This window comes from Girardinichthys multiradiatus, chromosome 1, assembly GCF_021462225.1.
Source record: "Girardinichthys multiradiatus isolate DD_20200921_A chromosome 1, DD_fGirMul_XY1, whole genome shotgun sequence".
NCBI classification, from domain to species: Eukaryota; Metazoa; Chordata; class Actinopteri; order Cyprinodontiformes; family Goodeidae; genus Girardinichthys; species Girardinichthys multiradiatus.
Window position 1 is genome coordinate 43530306 of NC_061794.1, and position 13103 is coordinate 43543408.

Below are 13103 nucleotides of genomic sequence, written 5' to 3' on the forward strand. Positions count from 1 at the left end.
TTATAAGAATTTTATGGGCTGCATGGTTATTTTTCCCCTAATGCTGAACTTCTGACCTAGTCTTAAGACTTTTTTAGCCTCTAAATGGTTTTCTTCTTTATTGTGTTTATTGTGTCAACCAACAGCTTCATCAACAGTTTCTCTTCCCTTGCAGAAGAAAATCAACCCCACAGCATGAAGCTGCCACCATCATGTTTCACTGTGGAGATGATGTGTTCATATGATTTGCAGTGTTAATTGTGTTTTTGTCTCATCTGACCAGAAGGCCACCATCCAATAATGGTTTTCTTCTTGCTATTATTCTACAATGGTCAGATTTGTGGCATTTACAACTTATAGTTGTCTTGAGAAAATATTCTCTCGCCTGGGCTTAGATGTCTGTAGCTCCTCCAGAAGGACTCCTAGCTACTTGATTGATGCTTTCTTGGCCCCGCCTGTAAGTTTATATTGACGGCCGTGTCTCTCTACTTTCAGATGATAAACTGAGCTCTGTGAGATGTTGAGATGCTGTGCTCCTTGGTCTTCATGGTTCTGTTTTTTTTTCACCAATGTTCTCTAACAAACCTCTGAGAGTTTTCTTTATTTTCATGACTATGAATATTGTAGCTTCACACTGAAGTCATCAAAACTATGAATTAACACATGTGGAATTATATACTGAACAAAAAAGTGTGAAACAACTGAAAATATGTCTTATATTCTAGGTTCTTCAAAGTAGCCACCTTTTGCTTTGATTACTGCTCCACAAACTCTTGGCATTCTGTTGATGAGCTTCAAGAGGTAGTCACCTGAAATGGTTTTCACTTCACAGGTGTGCCCTCTCAGGTTTAATAAGTGGGATTTCAAGCCTTATAAATGGGGTTGGGACCATCAGTTGTGTTGTGCAGGAGGTGGATACATTACACAGCTGATAGTCCTACTGAATAGACTGTTAGAATTTGTATTATGGCAAGAAAAAAGGAGCTAAGTAAAGAAAAACGAGTGGCCATCATTACTTTAAGAAATGAAGGTCAGTCAGTCCGAACAATTGGGAAAACTTTGAAAGTGTCCCCAAGTGCCGTCGCAAAAACCATCAAGCGCTACAAAGAAACTGGCTCACATGAGGACCACCCCAGGAAAGGAAGACAAAGGGTCACCTCTGCTGCGGACAATAAGTTAATCCGAGTCACCAGCCTCAGAAATTGCAGGTTAACAGCAGTTCAGATTAGAGAACAGGTCAATGTCACACAGAGTTCTAGCAGCAGACACATCTCTAGAACAACTGTTAAGAGGAGACTGTGTGAATCAGGCCTTCATGGTAAAATAGCTGCTAGGAACCACTGCTGAGGACAGGCAACAAGCAGAAGAGACTTGTTTGGGCTAAAGAACACAAGGAATGGACATTAGACCAGTGGAAATCTGTGCTTTGGTCTGATGAGTCCAAGTTTGAGATCTTTGGTTCCAACCACCATGACTTTGTGCGGCGCAGAAGAGGTGAACGGATGGACTCTACACGCCTGGTTCCCACCATGAAGCATGGAGGAGGAGGTGTGATGGTGTGGGGGTGCTTTGCTGGTGACACTGTTGGGGATTTATTCAAAATTGAAGGCATACTGAACCAACAAGGCTACCACAGCATCTTGCAGCGGCATGCTATTCCATCCGGTTTGCGTTTAGTTGGACCATCATTTATTTTTCAATAATATTTAGATCTGGTGACTGTGCAGGCCATGGGAGATGTTCAACTTCATTTTCATGTTCATCAAACCAATCTTTCACCAGTCTTGCTGTGTGTATTGGTGCATTGTCATCCTGATACACGGCACCGCCTTCAGGATACAATGTTTGAACCATTGGATGCACATGGTCCTCAAGAATGGTTCGGTAGTCCTTGGCAGTGACGCGCCCATCTAGCACAAGTATTGGGCCAAGGGAATGCCATGATATGGCATCCCAAACCATCACTGATCCACCCCCATGCTTCACTCTGGGCATGCAACAGTCTGGGTGGTACACTTCTTTGGGGCTTCTCCACACCGTAACTCTCCCAGATGTGAGGAAAACAGTAAAGGTGGACTCATCAGAGAACAATACATGTTTCACATTGTCCACAGCCCAAGATTTGCGCTCTTTGCACCATTGAAACCGACATTTGGCATTGGCATGAGTGACCAAAGGTTTGGCTATAGCAGCCCGGCCGTGTATATTGACCCTGTGGAGCTCCCGACGGACAGTTCTGGTGGAAACAGGAGAGTTGAGGTGCACATTTAATTCTGCCGTGATTTGGGCAGCCGTGGTTTTATGTTTTTTGGATACAATCCGGGTTAGCACCCGAACATCCCTTTCAGACAGCTTCCTCTTGCATCCACAGTTAATCTTGTTGGATGTGGTTCGTCCTTCTTGGTCGTATTACTGACATTACCCTGGATACCGTGGCTCTTGATACATCACAAAGACTTGCTGTCTTGGTCACAGTTGCGCCAGCAAGACGTGCACCAACAATTTGTCCTCTTTTGAACTCTGGTATGTCACCCATAATGTTGTGTGCATTTCAATATTTTGAACAAAACTGTGCTCTTACCCTGCTAATTGAACCTTCACACTCTGCTCTTACTGGTGCAATGTGCAATCAATGAAGACTGGCTACCAGTTTGGTCCAATTTAGCCATGAAACCTCCCACACTAAAATGACAGGTGTTTCAGTTTCATTGTCCAAACCCTGTAGATCTCAGTGTCACGTAATATTCAATGACATGGTAAACAGGAAGTCATAAATTATTAAATGTTACTGCTGCAGTCAGTCATTTTATACCACTTCTTCCATAGTGGGTCTCAGGGAAGCTGGCGCCTATCTCTAGCAGTCTATGGGCATGAGGCCGGGTACACCCTGGTAAGGTTGCCAGTCCATTGCAGGGCACAACACACAAACACTCATTCACACACCTAAGGGCAATTTAGAGAGACCAATTAACCTAACAGGCATGTCTTTGGACTGTGGGAGGAAGCCAGAGTACCTGGAGAGAACCCATGCATGCAAGGGGGAGAACATGCAAACTCCATGCAGAAAGACTCCCGGCCAGGAGTCCAACCCAGGACCCTCTTGCTGCAAAGCAACAGTGCTACCAACTGCGCCACCGTGGAGCCCATTACTGCAACATTAAAAGGTTAATTTATTCTAACACTTTTTAACCTTTGTTACCAGTTGAAAATAAATCTGGACGGCTGTTTGCACATCTCGTCTACAGGCAAAACCTGCTGTGGGGCGGCGTGAGGTGTAAAGGTAGAGGGTGCACACCAAATACAGAGGCTATGAGTCCTCGACACAGCCGTCCGGGGTACGACTCCCCCACCCCCCAACGGGATCTTTGTTGCATGTCTTTCCACCTCCTCTCTCTGTCTGTTTCCTGTCTCCACACTGTGAAACAAAGGCCACTAGCACCACAAAATATGCAGAGGAGTCATTGCTGGGATGTAAAAAAATCTCCAAGGGACCAACACCAAACATGTGATGCAGAGCACCGGAACAGGTGAATTGATTAGCACTAAGAAAATAAGATTAAAAGATTCTCACAATCTTTGTACCATACCTCCCACAAAGTTTTTCTCCATGTAGTCTACCATCTGGTTGTAGTCACTGATGATGGTGTCTCCATGTAGGAAGACGGGGACCTCCTCTCCCAAGTTCAGTCTCATGAACCAGGGCTCCTTGTGCTCCTGCAACGGCAAACTCACATCCCTCTCGTCACACACGAGACCCTTCTCATGGATCACTAGACGTACCTGAAATTACACAGACATACATAGCTTAGTTCCAAACAAATAGGAAGTATTTGTAGATTAATCACAATAAATGTATTTGTTTAATATAGCATACACATGTTTAAACTGGGATCATTTTGTTCATTTTAAAACATCCAGAGGGTAAATCTGAAGAAAGACTAGAGTGCATGAAGATGAAAGAAATCAAAAATTTCCTTATTCTTAAACTGCCTTTACATAAAATTAATAGATTGATTTAGATGGTAGGAAGGGATGCAGTCAGCAAAGAGATTAAAGAAAAGCTTCATAGCTCTACGAGCAGTGTACTAAATCCAGGATTTCTACGCTGTACAATGTCAGGTTGTGGTGTTATATTGCTAAGGAGGCCCATAAATAACACACTCACTGTTGCAACTTATGCAATGATAGATTAGTTACACCCAGCTAATGATGCCAAGATGTTCAGATGCTTGGAAGGCAAAATAAGAGCTCCCCTGGCTCAATGTTGTGCAGTAAGCGGTAGCACTGTGAAAAAATAAAAAAATAAATGTGTAAGAGTTTCATACATGAACACACAGGCCATGTGCTCCTTAGTCAGTCAGGTTTTTAATTGAAACAGATGGACAACAATATAATATTTAGTTTTTGAAGCAAAAACAGTATTAAATGGGGCAAACTACCGCAGTCACTGCACACAAAACCTCATTGTCATATATATATGACAATGAGGCATATATACCTCATTGTCGTGTATATAATGTCTACATAATGTGTGTCTATATATACATACATATACAGACACATACACAATAGACACTACCAGTCAAAAGTTTTAGAACCACTTTCTCATTTACTGGTTTTCTTTATGTTTATGACTATTTCCATTGTACGTAGATTCTCACTGAAGACATCAAAGCAGTGAATGAACACATGGTATTATGTAGCCAACAACAAATTGTAAAAAAACTTTAAATATGTTTAAATATATTTTAGATTCCTTAAAGTAGCCGCCCTTTGCTGTGATGACTAACATATTAACTTTTGGCCGTCTCTCAATGAACGTCTGGGAAGTTCTTTCAAGACTCTTTGGAAAACCATTTCAGGTGACCACCTCATGAAGCTCATGGAGAGAACACCAAGAGAGCAAAGCAGACATAAATATTTTTAGAGTTATTTCACACCTTTTGTTTACTATATAATTCCATGTGTGTTCATTCATAGTTTTGTTGCCTTTGGTGAGAATGTAGAGGGTAAATAGTCATGAAAATAAATGGGACCCATTAAGTGAGAAAGTGTATCAAAAACTTTTCATATACTACAATTTAAGTCTGTTTCACATGTTTTTACAAAGTAGATTATTTATTTTCATCTGGTTCAAAAGTCTTCACCTCACTGCAGATGCACTCAGGCACACCTGGTGCCAAAGTTGAGCAAGCTCTGTACTGGTGGCCACACGATACTGCAGAGCCCTGGAGCTTGCTGGATACTGTTAAACGTCCAGTAGCCGTCTTTACAGAAACTGAACATCTTTCCTTGAAGTTCTTTATGGTTTACATCATCATGACACTACAACACCAACAAACTAACTCTTACATGACTGACCTGATGGATACTGGCATAATGACACACTGCCCTCTCCACACAGATGTAAAACATCTGAGTCTTACAGTCTCACTACTGGAGAAGCAAAACTCTGACCTTCAGACCTTGACGTTACCTGAGCGCTATCGATCTGTGCAGCTGTACATAAATGTGCTGATACATCTGGGCATCGAGCTGCACCCATCTCTATCGTTATCATAGCTCTTGTGTTCACAATACGCTGAATGTATTACATGCTACGCAGGAGCAAAGCTACAGTAGCAGCTGGAACCGCAGAGATGGGTGAAGCTTCATCAATGCAGCACAACAACACAGCTCCTCACTATTCAGCAGCTTACTGAGGCAACCCTCAAACATGTGGTTGTTTGAGGGTGTCTCTGTACATTGCTGTTAAACTGCTGGAAAAGTGACTCCTTTATCAAAGTATCAAAAAAAAGGAGGGTTTCGTTAGGAACGACGAGTTGTTTCAGTAGGCTGACATACATTAATCTTTCATGATGCCACAGAAGACTGATCGAGAAGAGCCACAGAAGAAGTCAACCAACAACACTGTTTACACATGATCACAGAGCTACTCTAGCTGCAAGACTGAGATGATAATCATGACAAGTCTTGTGTTTTTCCTCTGCCGAGTGGCAACCGGTTTAATCAGCAGCTCAGACTGGAGACAACAATCCAGCCTTATGATTGACCCACAGATAGGAGACTGAGACTTGGCTTGTTAAGTAGAAATAAAACCGTCACACCCCATTTTAACTCAAAAGCTTTCCTGAAGCTGTTTGATTATATGGTGACTAACACACAGTGATGCATGACTTCCATTAATTCTCATAACAGCAAAAATATATAATAGTGGACTACTCGTGCCAGTGAAAACACAGAATAAGCAAGATATGTTATTTATTAATCAACCAATTACACTTGCTGGCAAAAATAGTTAAGAACCCAGAACATATTGGTCCCATTTGGAGTGATATGTTACAGGCAGTTGCAGGAGCATCCAGCAGAGACTCCAAGGGTGCCTGATGGGTGCATTGGACAGCATAATTAGAACCTGAAGATGTTAGTAAGGGTTGCATTTTGGGTTTGCTTGACATCAGGTGATTGCACTGTTCAACCACACAGCATGTGGGGCATTGACATATCATAGTGGTTACATGAGGGCCCCCACATGTCATGTCATCCTACACAGTGTCAATAAGAGTTCGCCCCACTTTCATGTGCTGGTAATGCAGTCTAATGCATTCAGTTAGTGTTTGGATTGGCTGTTGGAAGCTCCAGCAATTGCCTGCAACACATCACTGCAGTTATGCCATCTGGTGCCTGTTCTAGATGTGCCAGCTCCTTGCAAAAGTAAATAATTACACAGCCATTGCTAGTCTGCATTGTGGCATTGATCAGTTATCACTATCAAGGTATATCAAGATTTTGAAAAGTTTCTGTTACAAGCTGCAAGAATTTTCTGTCATACCATTTCTTAAAATGTCCTTTAAAGGGGATAACAGAGAAAGGGACCTGATGTTTCTTTAGCTGCATGAAGCACAGAGTAATGCAGCATGGCTCTTCCACCACCTCTTACTGTGCACTGCCATTCAGGTGGCTGAATAAAGATGACTGCACTTTTCCTTTGCCTGCATGAAACACAACTTTGGCTGTTTGGAAATATTTGTGTTTGCTAAAACCATTAACAGTAGTGGTGCTGAAACCAAAGGAGTGCCATGAATTACTCTTTGTAAAGTAACGCTGGTAAAACTCAAGATGGAACACACTGAGAGGCATGTCTGACTGCAGGCTGGCTACCTAAGCAGACAGCCCAACTAATTAACCAGCTAATATCAACTTGTTTCATGAAAACAACAAAAAGGTGTAATATTCTGCTCTATATGCATTTGAAAACAACTACAAACAACGATTACTACTACTACTACTTCTACAACAAATGCTAATAGTTATCATATTGTCAGAATCTCCTACCAGCCCATTTCTATCTGCATTTGTACAAAAATATGTATACATTTTAATTAGGGGAGCACCAATTGATTTCCCGGCTGATCCATCGGCACCGATTTTCTTAAGTTTGGGTTATTGTTGATCGGCTGATACTTACATATGAATCCGATCTTATCCAACTGATCTTATCTACCTCCACAAAGGTCTGAAAATCACCTACTTTTCCCTTTTGCTCTGCCATGAGATCGGAATTACGAGCGATGTGAATTACAATCTGTCAAAATGACAGATGGCATTCAGATTTTTCCGTCCCTGTTTAAAAAAACCCAGTCAAAAACGGAAAATATTTGGTTAACGCTACCCCTGCCTGACAGCGTCAGTTATAAAGAAAATCATATCGGCCAAAACTGGAATTGACACATCAGGCTTTTTAAAGATAGGCAGTTGGTGATCAGAGAGAAAACTGCAATCGGTGCACCTCTAATTTTAATTATTTCGAACTACTTTTTAACAGCTTAAAAAGCTTAAAGCATTAAAAGGTTTGCATTTGAATGATTGAACGGATCATTAGATTTATTCTTTATCAGAGTAGTTGCCAATTATTTCTAGGTCACCTGACATGAGTGATCATCCCACACACTGTATTGAAGGACTTCTGACATAAACACATCCATGTGTAAAGATCAGGTACAGATGGAGTCCAAAAATGTATTTGTGCAGTTTTTTTAAAATGAGTAGCGGGCCTACATAATGTTACACATAATATCACCCATGGGTTACGCTTCAAGAGCACTCAATTCTAGTTTCACCAGTGGCGTGTAGTGGTGGATCATTGTTTGTCTTAACACTAAATTGCTGATTTGTCTTAACATTAAAATTTTCTTTAAACATTTTAAGCTGCCAGTAACAGTTGTTATTTAAATTAAAAGTGTCTGCATGCTGTTAGTCCTTTATTTTGATCTTGTTTCCAACCCTGGTCGATGGGCCCCACTGTTCTGCCTTATCTTAGGTTTTTCCCTTATGCCAAGCACCTAATTAAATTAATGGGTGATTAACAAGCTTCTGCAGCACTTGATGGCATGCACGAGGTAATGCAATCCTGTGAATCAGGTGTGGTAGACCAGAAACACATCTAAAACATGAAGGACTGTGGGCATTGAGGAGCAGTGTTGAGAAATAGATGGAATAAACCCAGCTTTCTAGGGAAAACTCCTGAATTGTTGTTGTGGTATCTATAGAACCATAGTTGATCAGGAACCATTGTTAAGTAGAATACTCACTGTTGAGTGATGGCACTTTTGTATGGTTTAAAAGCTACATTTCAGAGACACCAGTGGGTTTGCAGACAGATATAAGTCCAGTTTTCTGAAGATTTTAAAAGGAGTCCCCCTAGCCACTATCTTAGGCCCTGTTTTATTTTCCAATTTTATTAATGAGATTGTGGGGAATATGTCAAAAGCTGAAGTGCACATGTATGCAGATAATACCCTACTTTATTTAGTGGGCTTCGTATGGCATTCCAGCTACTTAAAGGGGGATGTGCAAAATCCTCTTTTTTAGGCCTTAAAAACATTTTGTTGTGTACATGGACTGTGTAGGAACGAAGAAAAGTTGAATCTTGTCTCTGCAGGTGCTGCGTAGATATCTTTATATTCTGTTTGGGTCATATTTTTCAATCGGTTCCGTTTTCTCTAATCTCTTACATTTTTTGAACTGTTACATCACAGTATTTGCTGTGGAACAGCTAAACAAGTCATGGCCTTCCAGCTGACCAATTTTGCTTATCCAGCAATTTTATGTCTCACTGCAATTCTGAATTCCAAGCTCAAGTATGCAGAGGCTGCAAGTAGATACGTCTAATGTTCGGCTGTTGGGTGTTTGAACCCACACAATTAATTACACCATCCCCCAGCATCAGAACTATTTCGATGTGCCTGGTTAAATTTGATTTTTCATGGAAATGTTACCACATCTGTGGGGAAACTCCTATTTCCCCCACCTTTAAGGATGAGTGCCTTTAGCAACCTCCACCAGTATCAAGAAGGATTTGACAACAGACTTCATCTGATTAAGGGCTCAGTTCCTTCTGTGACATCCTGGCCATTGTTTGATAGCAATAGCATCGTGCTTTCTGCTTATCTTAGCTCTGTGTGTTAACCTTTAGCTCCTTGAGGACATAACAGTACTGTATGTCTTAAATGGTATTATAATATCAACAGTTTTATATTAGAGATGCAGATATGATAGATTAGTTTTTGCCGTTTTTGTCTTGTTTCTTGTTGAAGCCCTCTCTGCTTCCCCGGGTCCGTTGATTTGGGTACAGGTTTCAAATAGTGAAATAAACACAAGTACAATCTACTTATGTTCGCCTCTGCAGAGTGAGAGATGGAGACTCCAGCCAAGTACCTGTGAGCCCAACTCTGATCAACTCTTGTTTCCAGCTCGTTTTATTTAGTCTCAAGGGTGTGTTCAACATATACATATATCATGGCACACATGTATAACATAACATAACAGTCCCTTAGGTCCAAATAAGGAATACTTCTGATTGTAACATGCAACTAATCCTCCCCTGTCTCTGGCCTTCCCTGTCCTCTTCTAATTTATGACCTTGCACTCTCTATGCTTCTCACTCCCTATGTTTTCACTCCCCTAGGCCCCTTCTATGCTTCACTCCCTAAGCTTGACCCCCCTATTTCCACACATTCCAGTTACACACATAGATAGTTTATATTCTACATTCTGCACCACTAGATATTTGTATCTCTGCTATCAAACCTCAAAAATGGCCAATTGGGGTAGAATATAGTACACAAGGAGGGGGGCGGGTTGTGAAGTAGCCATAGCATTTAAAGAGACCACACCAAAACAAGTTGCTCTCAGACACACCTCAGAACAGGGGTAAAAGAGGGGCCTGTGGAGCTACAATAACAAGGAATTCATACCAAAGCATTGCAGTTCCGCTTTATATGGACCAGAACTGAATAATTTAAGTGTGAAAAGGAAGGATTTAAAAGCATGATATGCACCCTTTAAGACATTCCACATTGCTTAAAGTTGATTCTGAAAGTGAATAAAACTGAAATCATTTCATTTTCTAGAAATCCTTCCCATATCTTGGTTAATGTTGGTATTTCTAAACTAGGGAGAAACCTTACTGAGAAAGTATAGGTTTTTGGCTGGATAAAAGCCTTGCTTTTAGAGAGGATATTGAGCATTTAGTAAAAAAGCTGGGCTTGTATTATCAAAATAAAGGTTTGTCATAATAAAATAAATAAACAATATGACGATATGCAAACATGACAAAAAAAAGATTAGAAAGCATTACAATTTATGTTGTAAATCTGTTTTTATTATAGCTACAAACTAAATGTATACATGCTTTTCATACCCAGAAAATTTTGCAGACTTTCTGTGGGGATTTTTGTAAAACATGATTGTTGTCATTTTCATAAAACTAGTTCAGCTCAGATAACCCTGAGAACATTGCAGCAGGGGTCCTCTGACCACAGGTTTACCTCCACTGAAGGTAATTCAGGTGTGTTTATTCAGGGTAGATAAGGAAAAATATGGGCTTTATGTGGGAGGCTGGTGAAGTGTCCATTGAGAATCAGTTTTGTTTATTATTATGTATTCCTATATGGCTGACTGCTTGAAAGCAGATTTAATGACACAGGCTCATTCAAGGAAGTCCACAAATAATTTATTACCTGTGGTGATCAAAGGTGGGATCGAGATAAGGCATAAAACAGCACCATATGGTCTGCTTCAGAGGGAGAAGACCTTTAGCTTTGTTCAGCGTTTGTATCAAGTAATATACAGAAACATTTTTCGCTATTTTCATGCAGAAGATGCATGAGAGAATACACGTTTGTGTCGGCTGTATGTCGAGGAAATGAACGTCCTGCTGCGGCGTTATTGTTTTTCCCTCGCCGAGCTGCACACAGAGGAGGTAAACAAGCCCAGATGCAAACATGCTTCGGTCATAGCAAACAAGCAGCACTGAGCTCCACACTGGAACAGCATGCATAGAGATGTGAAGCCATGTCCATTTTCATGCTCTGCTCCTGTCTTACCTTCTGTGAGGAGAAAGACTGCGTCCAGTGGTACAAAACCAGCCTGTCTTTGTTAAAGTGTTTGGACTCCGCCGTGGGTTCCTCGCAGTCCTCTCCGTCCGCCACTTTACCGTCCTCATCCATGGCTGAGATGGGCCACCAGCTACAGTTGGTGGGGGTAACATGGTTGGAAGACGCCATGACAGAGCGCTTTATGCGTGTGGAGGAGAGGAGAGGAGCGAGGAGGGACGGAGGGGATAGATGCACGCAGAGGGAGGAGAGAGAGAGAGGTGGAGGTGGGAGAGAGGGGGGGGGAACAGGAGGAGAGGATGTCAGAAGCTCGAGCGCAGCATCACCTGAGCACGCGACAGCAGCATCCGAGAGAGTGGGACAGCTCCGCTGCTGAAATCCGCTTCACCTCCCGTTAAAAACCCGCACAGCCTAATCCATATGTAAACAGCTTCTCACTAATAGCATGCTGCTGCACGCAGATAAATCACAAGGACCGTATTACATCACGCAGTGAGGCACGTACATACATGCGCGGTGGAGAACCGCGAAGGGAGCAGTCAGTGGAAGGTCAAGCGGCTCCTGTAAGGACATGGAAAATAACAAATACAACACAACTCTGCTCTGTTACAATGTTTCATCACCAGCCGAATACTTTTATTACAGCGTCTTGCAAAAATGTACGCCCTTGCCACATTTTGTCACGTTACAATCACAGACTGCAATGTATTTTACTGGGATTTTATACGATCCACGAGCACAAAGTAGTGTATGATTCTAAAGCAAGGAAAATATATATGGATTGGGAAATGTTTTGTAACTAAAGGTCTGAAAAGTGTGGCGTGCTTTTGTTTTCAGCCTCCTGCCCCAGTCCTTAGTTTGCTACAGTTACAGCTGCAAATCTAACCTCAAATTGCCTACCGATCTGCATATCGGTTACTGAGTGCGTCTGGGTAAATGGTTCTCTAGTGTAAGGCGCTTTCAGTGGTCAGTATGACTGGAAAGGCACCATACAGGTCCTTCTCAAAATATTAGCATATTGTGATAAAGTTTATTATTTTCCATAATTTCATGATGAAAATTTAACATTCATATATTTTAGATTCATTGCACACTAACTGAAATATTTCAGGTCTTTTATTGTCTTAATACGGATGATTTTGACATACAGCTCATGAAAACCCAAAATTCCTATCTCACAAAATTAGCATATTTCATCCGACCAATAAAAGAAAAGTGTTTTTAATACAAAAAACGTCAACCTTCAAATAATCATGTACAGTTATGCACTCAATACTTGGTCGGGAATCCTTTTGCAGAAATGACTGCTTCAATGCGGCGTGGCATGGAGGCAATCAGCCTGTGGCACTGCTGAGGTCTTATGGAGGCCCAGGATGCTTCGATAGCGGTCTTTAGCTCATCCAGAGTGTTGGGTCTTGAGTCTCTCAACGTTCTCTTCACAATATCCCACAGATTCTCTATGGGGTTCAGGTCAGGAGAGTTGGCAGGCCAATTGAGCACAGTGATACCATGGTCAGTAAACCATTTACCAGTGGTTTTGGTACTGTGAGCAGGTGCCAGGTCGTGCTGAAAAATGAAATCTTCATCTCCATAAAGCTTTTCAGCAGATGGAAGCATGAAGTGCTCCAAAATCTCCTGATAGCTAGCTGCATTGACCCTGCCCTTGATGAAACACAGTGGACCAACACCAGCAGCTGACACGGCACCCCAGACCATCACTGACTGTGG

The 13103-nt window shown here is 41.7% G+C and overlaps 1 protein-coding gene across 2 annotated transcripts in view; it reads right to left on the bottom strand.

Annotated features, from left to right (window-relative positions):
* The window catches only part of gdap1l1 (ganglioside induced differentiation associated protein 1-like 1), a 28952-nt gene extending 16971 nt beyond the window's left edge, over positions 1–11981 (bottom strand). Inside the window, exons 1-3 of one of the 2 annotated variants that reach the window (XM_047368058.1) lie at positions 11702–11978; positions 11367–11508; positions 3567–3759 (exon numbers count right to left, since the gene is read on the bottom strand). In XM_047368058.1, coding sequence (XP_047224014.1) covers positions 3567–3759; positions 11367–11489 — 316 coding nt within the window. In that variant the 5' untranslated portion in view covers positions 11490–11508; positions 11702–11978. Of the gene's footprint in view, positions 1–3566; positions 3760–11366 lie in introns of both variants that reach the window. The other variant, XM_047368048.1, reaches the window with a different exon arrangement.
* Between the last annotated feature and the right edge of the window lie 1122 nt (positions 11982–13103).